The sequence below is a fragment of the Tenrec ecaudatus genome, chromosome 4 (assembly GCF_050624435.1).
Source record: "Tenrec ecaudatus isolate mTenEca1 chromosome 4, mTenEca1.hap1, whole genome shotgun sequence".
In the NCBI taxonomy this organism is placed as follows: Eukaryota; Metazoa; Chordata; class Mammalia; order Afrosoricida; family Tenrecidae; genus Tenrec; species Tenrec ecaudatus.
Window position 1 is genome coordinate 197,855,566 of NC_134533.1, and position 20,068 is coordinate 197,875,633.

The 20,068-nt window shown below is 43.7% G+C and overlaps 1 protein-coding gene across 1 annotated transcript in view; it reads right to left on the reverse strand.

Annotated features, from left to right (window-relative positions):
- CPNE4 (copine 4) overlaps positions 1–20,068 on the reverse strand; it is a 392,000-nt gene that overhangs the window by 136,924 nt on the left and 235,008 nt on the right. Inside the window, exons 4-6 of the mRNA XM_075548957.1 lie at positions 17,285–17,359; positions 11,377–11,460; positions 7,088–7,177 (exon numbers count right to left, since the gene is read on the reverse strand). Coding sequence (XP_075405072.1) covers positions 7,088–7,177; positions 11,377–11,460; positions 17,285–17,359 — 249 coding nt within the window. The remainder of the gene's footprint in view (positions 1–7,087; positions 7,178–11,376; positions 11,461–17,284; positions 17,360–20,068) is intronic.

Sequence of the window (20,068 nt, forward strand, 5' to 3'; positions counted from 1 at the left end):
TTTAAGAAAAGAAACAAAACCCCAAAGCTTTATATACACAAATAATTCAGTCAGAAGATATAATAGAAGACTCAATTTGTAATAGCTAACTAAGTAAGTGGACATAAATTTAAAAATAAGTGTTCCTTTGTTCTGTTTCCCCTTTAAAAAGAGTTTATTTTTCTGATTTCCATTTTTATTGCTGTCAGTTTTTTTTAAAAAGGCTTTCTGTAGATGAAATCCACTATCAATTAGTCTATAGAGACAGCAACTGGATAAATGGCTTTTTAGGGTACAGTACGAAGACTGGGGGAAATTGAGAGCTAGTCATGCTGTACAAGAATGAAAAAAAAGTTCTAAAATAAATAAGTAAATATTCTGAGAGCCAAAGATACAAACTTTAAATATTCCTGAGAAAAATAAAAGGAGACTTGAACAAACTAAGACATGCCATGATTTTGGATACGAGGACTCAATATTAAAAGGAAGCAACTTTTTCTAATTCACTAATTTAACGAAATCTCAATCAAATCAAATTTGTTGTGTGCCTCCCCCTGCCCACCCCCACCCCCACCATATGAGACACATTATTTTAAAACAGCAAAACCTACCCAAGAGAAGGGGTAGAGCTAGCTATGGGTAGTACCATCAGTTAGGGGTTTGGCACTTGAAAGGTTGGCATTTGGGACCTACCCAGAGGCACTTTGGAAGAAATGCCTAGAAACCTGCCTTTAAAAAGTCACAGTCTTGCAAGCCTCCGGAGTAGTTCTACTCTGCATACATGGCTGTTGAGTCTATCAACCCCAAGGGGCTTGGTATTTGATTTAGGGTTTTCTCTGTGAGGTAGTGAAGCACACAACCAAATGATGACCTCTAGGGAAAGGGAGCTAGAAACGGTTTCCAATGTATCCTTCTGTAGGTTTCATTTTAGAGGCCCAAAGCAGTCTATATAATTATAAAATAGAATATATAAAAATAGAAAATATCCCTAAAATTGGTATATAAAATGAAATACACTTGACAGTTATATAAAACACAACTCAGTATCTGGAGAGAGATCTAACACACGGGTAACAAGTGTTATAGGAAACCATGAACAATTTATGTCATTATATTTGTTATAATGAAGAATATATATATAATTTCATATTATTAATGTGGTTTTCGATATTCTTCACCAGTACCATATATATATGTATATGTATATATATATATGTATATATATATGAATGTAGAATACCTGCGTGGTGGAAATGGTTAATGAACTTGGCTGCTATCTGAATAACTGAAAGGTTGGTGGTTCAAGGAAGAACTTGGGATCGACTTCTAAAAATCAACCATTGAAAATCTTATGAAGCATCATTTTATTTGAAAATATATAGGGTCACCTTGAGTAGGAATCAACTCAATGCCTACTGGTGTACCTGTGAGTAGGCTGTACAATGGAATGGAAAGATTGTGAAATTTTTCATATCTATAATGAAAATTTATATATATACAACTATATTTTCATATATGAAATTTAAATAGATTACATATATAATTTTATATAATATAGAAATTATATACAAAAAGTTATATATATTTAATTTTTCATATATATATAGTTGTCAAGGGACTCATTCTTCAAAGATCAATTCATGCTAACGGAAGGAGCAGTCAAGGAATCCATGACATATTGCATTGAGCAAATCTTTCACAAAACATCACTTTAAAGTGTTCAAAAGCAAAGATGCCACATCTCACTTTGATGAGTAAGGTATGTCTGACCCAAGCCATGGTATTTTCAATCCCCTCATGTGCATGTGAAAACCAGATAGCGAATAAGGAAGAATTGGTGCCTTTGAATCACGGTCCTGGTGAAGAATACTGACTATATCACAGACGGCCCAGAAAAACAAACAAATCTGTCCTAGAGCAGTGTGACCAAAAACTCCTTAGAAGCAAAGATGGTGAGAATCCATCCCGCATACGTTGGACATGTTATCAGGAGAGACTCGTCCCTGGAAAAGGACATCATGCTTCCTAAAGTAGAAGGTCATCAACCGAAAGGGGAAGACTGATAACTTCATAACTGCATCAATGGGCTCACACACGACAGCGATTAGGAAGATCTCTTTCTGCTGCACAGGGAGTAGCTACAAGTGGGAGCCAACTCCACAGCCCCTAACAACAACAGGGAGTTCTGGTGACAATATACTTTGAAATGAAGAGCTGAGCTGCTAACAGAAAGGTTGGCGGTTCGAACCCACCAGCTGGTCCTTGGGCGTGAGATGATCTGGCGGTCGGTTTCTGTACAGAGTTAGTCTTGACAACCCTGTGAGGCAGCTCTATTGTGCTATGTAGGATCACTAGGAGTCAGAAACAATTCAACCGCAATACATTTGGTTATTGTGTTTTTTTTAATCCGGTATGCAGGATAATGTATTTTTTAAAAAATATATTCATTTTTAGCTCTGCTTCAGGCCTGGAAAGATTTATCAATTTATGAGAAGCCCTACCACCCAGATTGGGGCCTCCTAATGACATGTCTTACCTAAAACTTCAGGACTCCTTAGAGAAATGGCTGGCACTAGGTTTATGGCACGAGATGCCAAGAAGAGTCTAGAACATCTTTTTGTACCAGAAATCAAGGGCATGTAAACACTGCTTGGGTCATGTCAAAAGTACTCAAGAGCCAACTTCAAGGGGCTCCCATTGGTCAAATATAAAATAAGATTCGAAGGAGTAACTGAAATAGATAGGAATACCCAAAACTATTTTGAATTTTGTAAATACTTAATACCAAATAATGCTAGGGTGGGGAAAATTCACTGAGCTTCTATGGAGGAAGTGAGAGAAGAAACTGTGAATCTGAAAAGTTGTAAATAAAAGGAGAAAGGCAACATTTCCCCCGCTTTTCCTGTATAATTTGTATCCAAGGAAACAAACTAGTTGTTGACAAGAATTTTTCTTTCCAGAGGTGAGAAATGCCACAGGACAAACCCATTTGCTTTGTCAATAAGTAAATTCTGAGGGGTATTGGGGTGGGCGGGGGAGCTAAACAGATTAAAAGAGACTTCAGACATTTCAATCAAAGGCAATGTTTGGAAATTGTTTAGTTCCTAATTTTGTGGAAAAAAAAAACCCAACAAAACAGCAATAAAAGATCCAAAACTTATACACCGAAAGAGACAATCAGGCGGATTTGAATAGTGGCAGAATGTTTAATGGTATTAAGAAAGTAAAACTTGTTTGGGATTTAAAATTTAACCTGACAAAACAAAAACAATCTTCTTTCTAATTATATGTATGTTTGGGGGAACCAACCAGAAAACAGAATTGTGCTGGGCAGAGTGGAGCTTTCGTAGTAGTACGGTTTTTACCCACTAGGCAAGCATCAAGTAACTGCTCTGAGTTAGTGCACCCAGTGGCATCTCCTGAGAAGGTTCTCTCTGATCACAGTGAATTTTTTTGTAAAAGCAATTTTACTCAAACCTCGTTTTTTCTGTGATGACTGATTTAAGAGAACAGCATGTGACCATGAAATTTTGTTTACTGCTCAGGAAAAATGCTGCAGAAACAGTTGTGATGTTGAACACAGCTTACAAGGACAGTTCTCTGGGGGAAACTCAAAATGTACAAGTGGTTTTCTCATTTCAAAACAGGTAATATATTGACTGATGACAAACCTCATTCTGGACGTCGGTCAACACCCCAAAAGGATGAAAATGTCAACTCATAGTGCACATGGTGTTTGTTCCACCAGGTCAGCCTGTTACTCAAGCTTTCTATTTAGAGGTTCTGAAAAGATTGCATAACAGTGTGCTACCAAAAAGGCCTGATCTGTGGCTTTACCACCACCACAATGCACCTGCTCACACAGCCATCTCAGGCTCTAGTTGTTGGGAAAAAACGGCGTGTCTCTCTTGTCCCACACACTTTACTCACTTGACCTCACAGCACGCGATTTCTTTTTGTTTCCGTGAATGAGAGGGACATAAAAGGACAGTGATTTGATGACATAGAAGAGGTGAAGAAAAAAACGAGGGAGGTGCTGTCAGCCATCCAAACAGAGGAGTTTGAAAAATATTTCTAAGAATGGAATTGGAGATTTGAAAAAAATGTATTCAGTGTAATGGAGAATACTTTGAAGGTGAAACAGTTGTTTTCTAAGAAAAATAAATTACATAGCTTTGAAAAAAATTCTGGTTTTGGGGGGGTATACCCTTGTATATGTATGTATATGTAAAATCAGGGGAGTATGATATCTACCTGGACAGAGATGGCTACCTGTCAACCTGGTGCTCTTTGAATTTGGAGAAAGCTGGCTAGGGACAGACAGCCTCGGGAGACTTATACAGATTTTTTTTTGGTGGGGGGGTTAACTTCATTTTTCTTGTTTTTATTTTTTCTTTATTTTTAAATCATTTTATTGGGGGCTCATGCAACTCTTATCACAATCCATACATCCATCCATTGGCACAGCCTCCACGAAGCATTGGGCAGTGTCTAGCTGGTTGTCACTGTCCAGTAAGCATTGGATTGCTAACTACAAGGCTGGCAGTTCAATCTCAGCAGCCACTCTGTGGGATAAAGTGGAGGCTATCTATTTCCATAAAGATTTACAGTCTTGGAAACCCAACAAGGGGGTCACTGGGAACCGGAACTCTCCTGGTGGCAGTAGGTTGGGTTTGGGGGTTTGATGGCTTCCCGCATAACTGGGGTGGGGGAGTGCTGGAGAAATCTAGTGGCTCGAGGTCGTGTTGTTGATGCTGTTGTAAAATGCCACCGAGGCGGTGCCCATTCATAGTGACAATAGCACGAAGCACTGCCCTGTCCTTCACCCGCCTCACAATTGTTCTGTTTGAACCCATTGGTGCAGTCACCGTGTCAAGCCCTCTCATTAAGTGCCTTCCTCTCTTTTATAGACCCATTACTTTTCCTAGCATGATGTCCTTCTCCAGGGATTGGTCTCTCCTGGTACAAGGTCCAATCATTCTAAATATCCCACAACAGAGTCCCATTGTCAGTAGTGCAGTTGTTGGGGAATTCTGGTCCTACCCCCCTCCATCCTTCCCTTCTCTCTCTCTCATCCATCCACCTGTTTCTTTTGCACCACGTTTCCCTCTGCAGGCAGCGCTCAAAGACTAGCAGGCTCGCCTTTGCTGCATTTTTATATATTTAACTGCAGGCGGCCCTTTTCTTTGATCACATTAGGAATTCCCCACGAGAAAGCTGACATGTGCTCAAGGAGGCAGTAAAGAGATTTCTGGACCAAGGGAGCCACTTAGGTTCCTAGAAGCAGGACGGTGCTGCTCCAAGGGCAGGCAGGACTGACGTATAGCAAGCATCCCCGTCCCCCGCCATGTCCCCCCCCCCAGCCCCACTGGCTATTCCCAGCTGAGCAACAGCGCGCAGCAGCTGCCACCGGATGGCCAAACCAGCCAGAAATCCTAATTTTGGCGTCATCGATGGTTTCTGGTGGAGATGGGAGCTTGCACTCCCTTGGCTCTTACAGTAAATATCCGGGACAACTCTGAGAATTCAACCACACAGGCCGTGCCAACGGGTTTAAGCAGAGACACACAACATGCCCTTCAAGGGGACCCTAAACCTGCCACTTGGGACACTAACTGGAGAGATGGCATCCATACTGGAAAAATACTGCATTCCTCAAAAGAGGGATGTGGGGTAAAAGCAACGAGGAACATGTAGTCATAAGTAGAAGCATTGGCAGTGCCCACTTGTTTCTTCCTAGGGATCCGGTACCCTGAAAGATCAGCATGAAAACTTACCCTTCCTGATGGGTCTATGCTCCCACAGCGGAGGCGGATGCCCCAGTTTTCGGAGGAGCCTGCATCCATGAACTAACTCTGTTATTTGGCATCCTGACCCTGCTTTCACCATGGACCACCATGTTCGAACAATGGGCTCCTTGGGGGTTGCCCACAAGAGGACATATCTTGGTGAGGGGGGTGTGATTGCCAGTCGACCAGAGGCTCAGCATGCTCACCGAGCACCAGTCAGTTGGTCTTTATGTTCCAGGCCCCAGTTGCCTGTGAAGGAGCTGTGGGGTGTCACCATGGGCTCAGCTGCTAACAGAAAGGCCAACAGCTTGAAGCTACTGGCTGCTTGGAGACAGAAAAGACTGGGATACCTGCTCCCCGAAAGATTTCCCCAAAAGGAGACCCCATGTGGCAGTTTCTACTCTGTCCTATAAAGGGTACTGTACGTCAGCGGTGTTGCCATGGCACAAGGACAGGGGCTCATGGATTTCCTTGCCAGTCTGAGACGGTAAGACCATTCCGAGGCACTGGCAACTGTGGGGCTTGGAAGGTGGGGGGACAAACGGACCGTGGCCCATTGGGAATGCCTCCTGCAGCTTCCTTCTGGAATTCAGCCGCTTGTCTGGCCCTCACCATGTGTGTTTGCTCCCCATTCCCACATCCCCACGGTGCCCAAAGAGCGTGGGTGGCAGACTGAAAAGACGGCCACAATATTTCAAGTGTCACCTTGTGAAAGGGCCTCTAGTTCCTCATTCCTTGAATCTAGACTGGCCATGTGACCTGTTTTGACTGATGGAATATGGAGGAAGGGCACGTAGGTGAGTTTTGCGCCTGGGCCTCCAGAGCCCTTGTGGCTTCTGCCTTTGCGAAGGCCACTCGGTGTGTTGTCCCAGTTCCCCACTGCAAGCATTCCACAAGGCAGCCGGACCCCAGCAGAGAAGCCACTCTGCTCCAGAGCAGCGGCCCCAAACTCATGAGGAAGCCCGAGAGAGACAAACAGAAGAACTGCCCAGAGGCAGCCAGCCCCACGTTGCAAAACCCAGATCACGGACTAAACAAATGTCTAGTGTCTTAAACGACTACGTTTTGCAGTCTAGTCTGTACAGCAATAGTGATGCTTTAAAAGACAGCTAAGTATGTCCTGATATTATCCCCCACAGCTTTGTCTCCGAAACAACCATGCATTTTGCCTCAGAAACCTATTGCAGGCTGTTTCCTGAGCTTTGCTGGTTCCGGCTGAAAGAGAGTTTGGGGTTTGCCCAGGCTCACTTGAGGAACCGGAGGAGGGAGGATTAAGGACGGAAAGAAGTGCGTATCTCAGACACCGCTAGATCTCTGACCTTTAGCCGGCGGTCTGGGTCTCCACTGCACAGAGAATTGACCGAGACTTTGAAGGATTTCCAGGCTGGGCTTAAGTTATTCATCACAACCTGAGGAAAGAGAGAAGAGGAGAGCGTAGGTAGCGGAGGCCCGGCTTGGCACGGTCACGCTTCATCATACGAGCTGCTGGGGAAGTCCCCCTGGCGCTCAGAGAAAGGACAGTTATCTGAAGCAGGGCCTTGACGAAGAGCTGGAGCTGCCAGTCTCTGAAGGGCGTCTACCAAGTGGCCCTTGGGAGCAAAAATCCTGTAGCCATCGGCCGCGGGGTTGGTTCCATGACTAGGGACAGTAGTAGGATCCAGTTTATGGATGCCGGGAAAAATTCCCTTTCTACACAAAGGAATAAGGAGGTAGGGAGCCTTCTAATTTGGGGGCATAGATCCCCCCCAGTTCTGCAGGACCTTCTTTTCTACTGCATAAATAGCCTTGACTTGGACCAAGGGGTGTCGAAGGTGGAGGTGAGTACGGGTCAAGAAGCAGGGCAGCTCGCTGGCCCACATGACCCTGGCGATCCGTGAGTGTGAGTCAGAGCAGGTTTTAAAGCAGGGGAGCTGCTTCTTAAACGAGGATGGCATACCACGGCGTGCGTCCCAGTGTTGCAGACTGACTGTACTATACAGACAAACTCTTTTTTCAAAAAGCAACTTCCAAATCTTGGATCTGGCGAAGCCCTGCCTGAGAGTTTGAACGCATCGAGATTTGACCCTCCCATCCCTATGATCCGAATGGTTTCACTGGGCTTAGCACTGAAGACTAGCCCCTGGGTGCCTAGCTGCTGCATCCTCTGCAAACTTCCTAGGCAATGACAACCAGACCCACGGACGGAGACCCCATAGGCGGGCCCTCGGGGTGACTGTGCGGCACGCCCGAGCTTTAAGAGCCCTGGTCTAGGAGACAGACAAACAGAGTTAAATGGAACCCTGCCCTATTTATTTTGCCTGTGAAATGTTTGCTTAGCAGAAGACAGACAATCATAAAAACAACAACAAAGCCTCTTTTCAAATAAATACAGCATAATTATTTTACAACTGATTTCTTCGACTTTGTTTCTCCGTGTAACTATGGATTCCTGACTCGTTCATGAGGTTATTCTTCGATTTCTTTGGATGGATTACAATAGAAAAAGGACATTCCTGTGTGACTTTGTCTCAGGGCCCACATCTTATGGAGAGGATCAGAAAAATCAGATAGGATTGTTTGGGCTAATTGGGATATGGCTTCCTTATAGAAAAACCTGGGAAATGAAGATGCTTTCTTGCAACCGTTTTGAAAAGCTCCAAAGCAGATCAAAATTTCAGCTAGAAAACGTCTCTGAAATTAAAATGTGTGTGTGTGTGTGTGTCCAAGAGAATCGCGTTGCTTGATAAGTATCTTGTATAAACGGACTAAGTAGAGGCAGGGCAGGGATCAATGTTGTGCTGCTTGACCCATTAGCAACATTTATAGTCTTATTTCTTGTGAGAATCTTGGATTTCCTTAACATTGGGGTGTGTGTGTGTGTGTGTGTGTGTGTGTGTGTGTGTGTGTGTGTGTGTGATGGTGAGATTCAGCCAGTTCCCACCAGTTTGGCAGAACGGATACTTAATTTTTGTTGAGTCCAGCGTATAAGCTGCTAAATGGCACTTGTAATTGAGGCTCTCTCTACGGTGCGCTGCTCCCCAATGTGGAAATCAAGTTTGCATTCCTCACTCTTTTTGAACATTCACCTGTGCAACGGCATGTCCTAAGCACCCCTAGCAATGCTCATTCCATCCTGAGGTATAAAAAGTTCGATGGAACTATGCTTCCGATAGTCATTCATTTCATAAAACTCATTACAGTTTTGATGAAATGCCATATTTTTATTCCTTTGCATTTGTTCCTTCAATAAACAAACATCTACTGTAAAAAAGTGTCAGACAATCAGAAGATGACAAACTGTCTTCCACTTCTGCTTTGTGTTACAGCCCAAATTCCCACGCGAGAGTGAATGATGCAGGTCCTGAAAGTGTCCAAAGGCCTGAAAACATGGCCAGAACAAGGGCTGTGAGCGCAGCAGAAGCGGAAAGGTAGGGGTCTTTCAAAGGTGAACACTGTGTGTGCAGAGAAGAGCAGCCGCCTCTTTCTGATAAACTAAATGCCATGAAGATTGTCTAATTGAGCCCCTTGAAAGCAGTAAGTCCCACTCCTCCAGTGAAAATATGGTTAAGGAGAAATCACACAGCCAATGGTGCTCAGATAGAAACGAACGCTATTGCACGTGAGGACGCCAATCAAGAAACAATATGGAAATATCTTAAGTAATAGTTTTCTTGTTTTTTTGGGGTCCGGTATTATTTAATACTTTTCACTCATATTTTAAAACTATTTCTTATCATCTAGTTTTGCATACCTCTTTTTACTGTTCTTATGTAAGTATTAACTGTATGAAATAATAAACTACCTTTCAGTAGATATATATTTTTATACTTAAAAAGGTCATTAGGGAAGCAAACGGTTGTTCCATGATTTGAACACCACCTCTGTGTGTGTGTGTGTGTGTGTGTGTGTGTGCGCATGCGCTGGGGTTCCTGAAATTCTCAATACGTTACCAATGTCCATAATGAAAAGGATGGTGAGTTGCAGGGAGCTAGGCGAGGAGAATGTTGTGAGAGTGGAAGCTGAACAAGTCCCACACGCACCTCTGTTCCACTGCACGTTAACACCCCTTTCACTGACGAGCAAAACCATGAGCGAGAATCAATTCTAATTCTCCCCACGGTTTCTTGACTTCTCCCGAAAGAAGTTTGTTCCACCGAAGCAATCTACCGGTGAAGGAGGCGACTTGTGGGGATGGCAGTGTGGCTTTCCGGGCAACTTTCCCAGCTGTGCCTCAGGCGACTCCCTAGGGATTACATCCCACAGAATGGGCACGGGGCTGCTCCCTGTAGTGGACATCCTGTGCGTATTGTCACCATTCACTTACTCGTTCTTTTATCAAACGTACTTTATTAAAGGCCTTCTATGTACTAGGCGAGCCCCACTGAATGGGTCAGCCAAGATTATTTAGTATTTGTCTACTTTAAATATGATGTGAGCAGTTCTCCTAACAACAACAACAACAACACCTGAAACTGTTATTTTAGAAATATGAGAGCAGAGTGCTGGTGTACGGGGGTGGGAACACGATCGCCCCCATCATCCAGTGGAAACTCTAAGAATGTCTTCCTACTCTGTCTGCTACCAGCTATGTAAGCACAGCAGGTCTTCTCTCCGCAGCATATCAGTCATCCGAATGACGCCGCCTTTGGGAAGGTCGGTGTTTCTGAGCCGCGAGGGGTAAAAAGGTGGAGCCACATGGAGAAAGAAGATGTAGGCAGATCGAGACCTGCAGGGAGGCCAAGGCTGCTGTGACGGGGCGGCTGTTCACCTTCTCATTCAGGACTAACATACCTCGTTTCTGGTGCTTCACGGATAGTGTCTTTTCATAAATGAAAAGTCTGTGGGAACCCTGTTGGAACAAATCTATTGGTGCCACTTTTCCCCTACTGCCACGTGCTCACTTCGTGTCTCTGTGCCACATTTTGGTCATCCCCACAGCATTTCACTGCTTTTCGCCAGTGTGATTGGCCACTTCATTGATGATGGCATCCTCTAAACATAACTTCTATAGGCACTGGAAACACACGATTTCGTGCTTTGGGGATATCCCTTTACTGTGACGGTCTGGAACTGAACCCGCAATATTTCCAAAGCATACCTGACTCACATGCATTTCCCCGGAGATGTTAGGCTGGCTTTCCAAATTACAGGGCAGCTTAGGGGTAGACAGGCTCAGCTCTGCCACGCGCTCACCCTGAGGCCAGAGAAGGTGACCTGACATCCCCAGTTTCTTCAACTGTAGAATGGTGGGACTAGCACTAATCACGTGAAGAGACTGTTGGTCAAAGTCAATGAAATGATACATCTTCCCGCCTGAGTAAAGTGCGTTTGATGGCATGTCCCTCGCTAAACATTAGCTAGCCTTCAAATTCCTTTCTGCATGGGTTTTGCTCTGTCTGTATGGAAGGCCAAGAAGGGAAAACTGGGGTGAGAGGAGGTTTTCTTTTCTAACATCCAAATTGAGAAAAGAAAAAAAAGCTTAAAAAGTAGGTAGGTTTTCTTAAGAGCCATGATGACTACAGTTGGAGCACCTCTCTGCAGGCATCCAACAGAAGAGGGGCTCCTCAACACAGAGCCTCTTCTTGGGGGGGCGGGGATGTACAAGCGCACCTGAAGATGACCGTCTCACCTCAGTTCGGTGCACCAGCTGCTGCGTCGCATCATCGTTCATGCGAAAAATCTCCAGAAATGGGTCAGATTTACTGAAGAAATCCTAAGAGAGAAATAAGCAACAATGAGTCTTCTATCCCTCCCCCCCCCCCAATTTGGACACATTGGATCGATACTGAGGAAATCTTCCTGGGTTTCTATTGTCCATATGTGGGGTGGAGGCCATCTGTCCCTGCAGGCCTGTCCCAATTATACCCCAGGTCGCTTCCCCTTGCCCTGTGATGCTAACACTACCCCCTCTGGCTTTGCCCTCTAACCTTGACGGCCACCTTACAATGAGTGAATGCCACGTCCTTGGAAAAACAAGTGCTTCGTTGGTTGGAATTGAAAATATTCTTCAAAGATCAATTCAAATGTCAGCTCTCTGGGAAGGAATGTATCTCTTGGCTTAAACATGTATCTCTTGGCTTAAACATGTTAATTACTTAAACATGTTAAACTGTGCTTTATGGCGTCGCCATCTAAGTCACTTATGGGTCTATTTCTATGATCTGTTTCTTGGTTTTACCTCTTGGTTTGTTGGTTAATTCTCTTAGCAAATATCAGATACTGTGTAAGAACGAAGAGAAAAGTTTTAGATGAATCGTTACTCTCTGACAAGCATTTATAATGGAAGCAGCCATTTGAATCCAATTAGGAGCAAGCTATTTAAAAGGTGAATGTGTGTGTGTGTATGTGTGTGTACGTATGTGTGTGTGTGTGCATGTGTGTATGTATATGTGTGTGTGAGTGTGTGCGTGTGTGTGTGTGTGTGTTTCAGAAGTCTCTGAAAGGGCCACTTCTACTCTTTGACTAAAGTGTTTAAAAAGTCCCACTAAGTTCTCAGTGTTTCAATGATTGCTTCTTTAAAACCCTCAATGTCAATTTTTACTGAGACTTTCAAAGGCATTGTTTTTCGCTATAATGTGTCGGCATTAGTTTTTTGTTTAGTTCCTCTTTGTGCTACTACTTGACAATTAGTGATGCCTTGAGATGATAAAGCATTGAGCTCAAGAAGGATATGGAATATGTTAAGCTAATATTTGGTTCTAAGAGGACTCTGGGGTAGTTTTGGTTTGAGTTTCTGAGATTTTCACAAAGCAATAGTTTCAAGGATTCATCTGACCCCCTTATCTTCGGAAAATCTGAAATCCATATAACCTTGAAATTCCACTCTGTATTTTCCCTCTTTTGATCATGCTTCTTCTATAGAAGAATGTTTCAAAGTAATTATTGTACTCACATCTTCCCGCCTACGTATTAGATTGCCAACTGGCTGCTAAACCAATACAGGAGCTTTTGACATGACAAAGCCCGTCTCTCTGCTAAGTGGATTACATTAACTCTGGATAAGTTACTTATTTCTCAGAATCCACATCTGCTTTTTCTACTGGCTGTCACTGAAGATGGCCTCACACATTTCATGGACTCCGTGGCTCTCCTTCTCGGGAAGATGAGCTGGTCTGATGAACAACCTTGGAGAGCAAAGCTAGGAAGGGTGGCTTTTGTTGGACGAACAAGGCATCTCTCTGTCATGTTAGTTTGCAAAAGTTTGGGATCTTAGAAGCTCCCTAACACTCTTAAAAATGATGGAGAAATTGAATAGTTTTAGTAAATGAGGATTATCTATATATGAATACTTAGCTTATTATAAATTAAAACAGAACAGTTTAAAATATCCACTTGATTCATTTAACAATAAGAATAGCACACCCATTGTAACATGACCTACATCACGAGATTTTCCAAAGTTAAAAAGAAGAGTGAGAAGCTTGCGTTGCTTTATACTTTCACCAGTGAGCTTAATGCCTAGCCGGCTAGAGGCAGCATGCTTGCCATAGCTGCTTTTGCAGCCAATCTGTTGTGATATCATACATCTTATTGCTGCTGGAAAACTCTGCCATACATTCGTGAGAGGATGGGAGTGGAGAAAGAAAAGATTGTCTTAATATATAGTATGAGGATGGGTTTGGCCCCATGGATGCCCTCAAAGGGCCCCAGGGACCTGCAGGCTCTTTGGAGTCTGTTCTGAGGAAGGCTGCCCTATAGTACGTCCTCATCACCATCCTCCTGGCTTCCCGGAAAGACATGGGGACTTTTCCTAGTCTTCCACGTTCTGAGAAGTATATTTCTACCCATTAACTCTGTTGTGGAAGAAGATTTAGATTTTAGCCGGGCATCTTGATGGACATCTTAATTTGGTGTGTGCGCATGTGTGTGAGTGTGTGGTCCTGGGTAAGTCATTTTTCAATGTTCTCATATCAAGAGGAAAAGTGGTTTAGACCTGTAACTTTCTACCTGAGATACCTAAATACTTGGTGGGTTACCCAAATTATTCATGGGGACTAGAGATCCAGAGATTGTACAGCCATTGCCCGATTTCAACATCGCATTGCCCCACCTAGTCAGGCTGCCACCTCTCCAATGTGCATCGAAGTCAGTTGTGTTCATCATGGTTATTTAACACCTAAGTGCTTTATCTCGGCCTTTTAGTCATGACATATTTTCTTAATAGGCAGATGCAGTTCCACGGCTAACACGTAAGTAGCTGCAAACTCACTTGAGGTTAAAATATAGAAAGAGGGCCGCTTTGAGGACATGTAAGAAGTGCTTTCTATCTGTGACATAAAATGATTGTGCTGTCTTATTCTGACTCTATCACTAAACATTGTGGCAGATTGCATTTTCCAGTGAGGGCCACCACACCGTCTACCGTCCATACGTTTTTCTACAACATGGTTTTGCCACTTTTCCATCGGGGGAGAGTCTAACCCTCCCTCCTTGAATCTGAGCTGGCCTTAATGATTTACTTGTAAGCAATAGGAGGTGGCAACAGCGAGAGTAGATCAGAAAAGACCATGCAACTTTCCCCCTGACTCTCTTGGGCTGCTCCCTCTGGGAGAATCCAGCCACTATGTACGAATTGGGACTACCCAAAGCCCATCATGTAGGAACTCTCATCAATTGGACCAGCTGAGCTAACCCTTTCAGCCATTCCACAGGCCAGGAAGGGAAGTAAATTCAGCTTGGGCTTCCACATCAGTTCGACAATCAGCTGTGTGTATCCCCAAGTGGTCTCCACCAATATCATGAGGAGTAGAAGAACTGCCCACTTGAACCCTGGCTGAAAGTATGATATATTATTAAACAGTGGTCTTTACAAGCCACCATCTTTATGGGTGTTTTGGTTCAGTAATATGTAACCACAGGGGTAGACTTGTGTTGGTGGGTAAGGCATCAGAACTTGCTGAGCCTTGAGTCCCAGAGGAGGTCCTGTGAATTGACTATCGTGGCATTATCTGATTTTAATGATCCTTGATTCTACAACTGCGCCCTCTTTCCACTGGAGACCATTCACTTTACAGTCCAAACTGAAGCGGGATGTCTGCGTTGGTCCACATTTTTCTCTGGATTACGGAGAAGTCTGGGAACAGCACTCCTACATGTCAAGTATCTGGAGTCTACAGCGCTGGGACATGAGATTCAGTGAAGCCCAAAAAATCTGTGTAGGCAAGGCTGAGAATCCATCCTGCTGGAGGAAGGCTTTCAGTTCTGTGAGCAAGTGCTCCTTGGACTGAAGGGAAATACAAACACTCTCGAGCCAAAGGGTCCACTAACCAGGCTCCCTGGAGTTGTCACAGAAGTTAGCTAGAGAACAAATTAGAGGTGCTTATGAGGCAACAAAGGGGAAAGAGACCATTAAGTAGTTTAGAATTACAATACACTGACCCAAAGCTTATAATACCAGGGAAAATGGTGCAAAGCAGTTTGGTGAATTACTCTGAAATTTGGGGAGACTGTTGGGAAGAAGCATCAATGGCCATGGGCGAGCGGGGAGGCTTACAAGTTCATGTCCAGTGCACAATGTAATTCTCAGAACACAGCTCAGGCCAATGTCAAGAGATAGAAGTTTGTGAACATTCACACGATCTGCTTAGGACACTAAAAAGCGCCCACATTAAGTAGTTTATAAAAATAAAGGGTTTTTTTGAGGACCCTAGGAGGAAAGAACATCCTACCCTTTTCAGGACATTCTGTTTATCCATCAATTACTGAATTTGTCACCCACCACGACTTTACTAGTACTATATCATCTGGGGCTTACATTTTGGTGAATTCTGGGTTGTGGTGTGAGAGTGATTTAATGCCTGTTGTTTTTCCCAGAACCTCAGGCATCAGACAAAGCCAACAAAGATGTAGCAAATGCATAATGAATGAATGGAGAAATGAAAGCGAATGCATAGAAGGGCAGAGTATTGTTACAGGTGAGCAGTGGCGAAGAATAGCTCTTCCAAGTACAAAATGCCGAGCTTTCTATGCATTAGCACAAGGAGTCATGCTCATAACTCCACGAACAGACAGCAGAATCCGGTCACACATGCCTGAGGCTTGGAGGAGCTGCTTGAGACCTTGCTCACCTTGTCAGTTGAAGGACTGCAAGTCATTGAAAAGGTGGTGTTGCCTCAAGCCCCCGATTTTCTAGTTTTATTTGAGGAAAATGGGGTCTTAGGGAAATATTTGTGTTGATGTAACTATTTTTAAGAGCATGGTTGGTGGGAAAATATAGACATCATAGATTGAGGCTGGAAGAGCCCTTTTTCTCTAAGGCAGTGGTTCTCAACCTTCCTCATGCCTCGACCCTTTCATACAGTTCCTCATGGGTGGTGACCCCTCAACCATAACATTATTTTCATTGCTACTTCATCACTGTCATTTTGCTACTGTGATGAATTGGGCAACCCTTGTGAAAGGGTCGTTCGACCCCCAAAGGGTTCGTATCCCTTTGAGAACCACTGCTCTGAGGGGTAAAGACTGCAGAACTTTCTCTGTATATAGAAGACAATATGGCTTGTGATTGAGTGTGAGATACAAGATATAAAAGGAAGAGTAGAAATGAGAATCATCCCGACCTCAGAGTGCGTCCTCACAGTGACCACCGACCAGCGGAGAACAGTGGCTGTGAGAACTGCCCCGCAGACATACAGCTCTGGGTCATATGACTGTCATGTGACAGGTCCTAGCTGCTGGTCTCCGAAATCCTCTCTGAGTTTGCACCTAGGCCAGACTTTGCATGGTCCACTCTCAGTCAATGACTGAGTGAAAAAGAGATAGAGAAGCAGCCACATTCCTGGGAGACATCAGATTCCTTTAATGGTCACCTCTGGGTCTAAGGCTCCTTCCTTAGACTTCTTGGGACTCCAAGATACTCCCCTACATCTCCTCCCCATCTCCCCTCCTGCCATCATCCTTCACTCCATCTCTCCAGGTCAAACTGATGTCGTGGATGTCAGCTCTCTCAGACTCCCTCCCTATGTTTCCTATGCAATCGTTTCCTTAATAAAACCTTTCCATATTTAATCCTGTCTTGGTGTCTGCTTCACAGAGTATCTGAATAATGCACAGCACGAGCTTAGACTAGTTAATTCATCTTTGACTCCATCACCTTCTCTGTAACGGATTCTAATAACTGCTTTAAGGAGTTACTAGAATGACTCTGTGGTAACGCAAGGAAAACTCTACATTCTGTAGTTGGAAAATATAAGTGCTTAATAAATGTCACTTTCCTTCCCTTTCACACCTCTTTTCTCTTGGACTCTCCCCAGCGATTAGGTTAAGTGGCACTTTCCTGTGCATACCTCGTCTGTGGCATCTGGGAACAAATGGAGTCTCGCGATCATGCAATTGTCCTGTTTCCATTACAGTGCCTCCACGTTCTCAGGAGCTGCTTCTCCATTTGGGGGACCCCTTAGTTTGCAGACTTCTCTGCAATCTTTGATCTGCTCAATACTGCGAGTTGAAAGGGACAATAGCTGCCCGGGGAAATCTGATTACACGGTGCATGCTAGCATTAGCAGTCCCTCCCATACGGCTAATGCCAAGCGCCTTACCTTGTCATCCAATTTCCGAGCGTTGAAGGCAAGTTCAACGTAGTCATCATTGCCAGATAATTCTTCTGCAATCACCTAAACAAAAGGTCATGACTCACATCAGTTGCAGAAGGTAGACCACTCGGTCCAGCTCCCTGGCAGCAAAGGTGGCTCCTGTTGGATCCAACGTCAACCCAAATAAAGGTGAGACCGAGAGCTTTTCTGCCATCCTGAGCCCTGCCTGAACGTGACCCAGCACTCCCAGGTATCCAAGAACACCCCGTGGAAATGGACATCATCAGCAGACAGATGCCTCGATCTTATGCTGGTCATGAGAAGAGAAGGGGGGACATAAGCTGGGGGCAGACGTTTGCAGAGATTTCTCTCTTTAAAGGCCACGTATCCTTCTATGCATAACTACTGGTATATGTACTTTCCCCCTCTGGGAATTTAAAAAGGAGGAGGAAGAACAATCGTTATTTACTGTTTTGAATTATGCTCCCAGAGGGCAGGGGATACGAGTAAATTGATCTCTTTATCCTTTCTAGGGTGATGATTACATGGAAATATTTGACTCTCTGTTTGAGGAATGGGGCACAGACTGTCTCTGGGATTTTTGAGAAGAAAGGGCGAGGAAGAGTACTAGGGGAAGACAAAAGTAAGGACATGAACCCTTGATATCCAGGACAGGGCTTTCCTGACGAGACTTTTTTGTGTATGGGGAAGAGAGGAATATCCAAGAGGTTCTTTCAAAATAAAATAATTTCCCCGTAGCCCGTAACTCTCAAAGTCTTGGACCAAAAAAACGACAAACATGTATGGACCAGTCTAGCAGCAAATAGGTTAAGCCAATTAGAAATATTCAGGGGCCACAGCCCGTGAGCATCCTTGTCAGAATGGTTATGTTGAGATGCTGAGGGTGAATTCAATCACAGTTCTTTCTGACTTCAGCTGTTCCATCGTGAGTGCTCGCTGTTCGATTCTGATACATTTAAGTGATTTGTTAATTTTATTTACATATGAGAAATTTAAGTGATTAATAAAGTAAAAATATTATCATAAGAGAGAGAAAAAGGTGTGATCAGCTGAAGAAGAGAGAACAGGAGTCTGGGTCCCATCGTAAACATTCAGGGAATGCTTGATAAACCAGGAGTCATCATATTTATATTTTTATTTGGTCCTCTTTTGTCCTTTATCATCCAAACCATTGCCAACACCCTTGGAATGATAGTCCTTAACTATTTTGCAGTTATAGATACCTTTGGAAAGCCAATGAGAGCTCTAGCCTGAGACCCCCAAATTTTACAAACATTTTCAAGTGTTCTTCAGAAGTCAAGGAAGTCAGTGAGTTGATCAAAGAGCCCAAATTGAGAGGTGGATTTAAATATTTTAAATTCAGAAAATTATTTTTAAATTGTGGGATATCTGGAGGAAGAAAATCTCCAACATATCTTAGTGAGAAAACTGGAAAGGTGAGCATTTGTGAAAGAACACTGGCAAATCTCAGACCAGAATCCCCCATTCTGTGCTAATCTGGGCAGAGCAGAGAAGCAAATCCACAGAAACTCATATATTTAAGAGAGGGTTTTATATAAAGGGTAAATGTTCATAAAGAAAGCATTCCAACTCACTGCTGTCCAAGCTCACAAGTCCAACATTAGCCCATATGTCTGACACCAATCTACAATGTCCTCCTCCACCTCACAAAACACACGCAATGACACTGACTACAGGAGGAAAGCCCAATCAGTGAACGTGTAAGCATCTCAGCACTGGCAGGGGTCTCCACACAGCAGCTCTAGCACCCAGGGCTGCATCGGGGTAGGTCCATGTGGCTTCTCCTCAGAGATGTCTTGCAGGAAGTGAGCCTTGCCAGCTACAGCAGGGCACTGGCTAAGGCAGCTGCACCCTGGTCTGACCATCAGAAAGCAAGAGACCCGAGAACTAGAAAGGCAAGGCTCACCAAGCCATTTATCTTTCCGCCCTTCAATTACCCCCACAGGTGTTTATTGACCAGGTTGGCACAATAAACCTTAACTATCTCACATTCCAAGACTCGCCTGGAGCCATAGGCTTTCAGACTGAGCTCTCTGCTTCATGGCTAGGTAGAGCATCACTGGAATCTTCAAAGACTCATCTAATTCATAATTGAATGTGGCAGCCCAGGATAAGTTTCCATAGAGCAATGACTCATTAAATTTCAACCCATAAACTCAGATGAAGTTCCTGTGTGACTGGCCACAGCAATCACCATTGAGACCGTTTTAGAATTTTTTCCCTTAAAAAATTGTTTAAAAAAAAACCAAATCAGTTTCTCTCAAGTTAAAAGAAAATGTTCAAAGGCACTCAGGAGATTTTCCTTCTGACCATTTGCCTCCTTTGTAATTTAGATTCTCCTCATACATTTTCTTTCTTTTTCCCCCTCCACACAGATTAAATGGTTGGACCCCTTGTGTGATGTCAACATTTCAAAGAGTTTGAGTTCTATTTGAAATGGTAAGATTTTATTTCGAAATACTGCTCGAGTTCCCCAATAGAACATCCTGCAATGATACAAATGCTCTATTGTCTACAACATCTAATAGAAGAGTCACACGTGAGTGTTGAGCACTTGATAGGGCTGGTTAAGAAATGGAATGCTTGAATTTATTTAACTTCAGATGATCTTATATAAGTTTAAAAAGGTAAATGGGGTTAGAAGCTACTTATCAGACAGTTCCAAACTATTATATAAACAACCTCAAAAACCAAACCCACTGCCATTGGCTCATTGCCACCCTTTAGAACAGAGAACTGCTCCTGTGG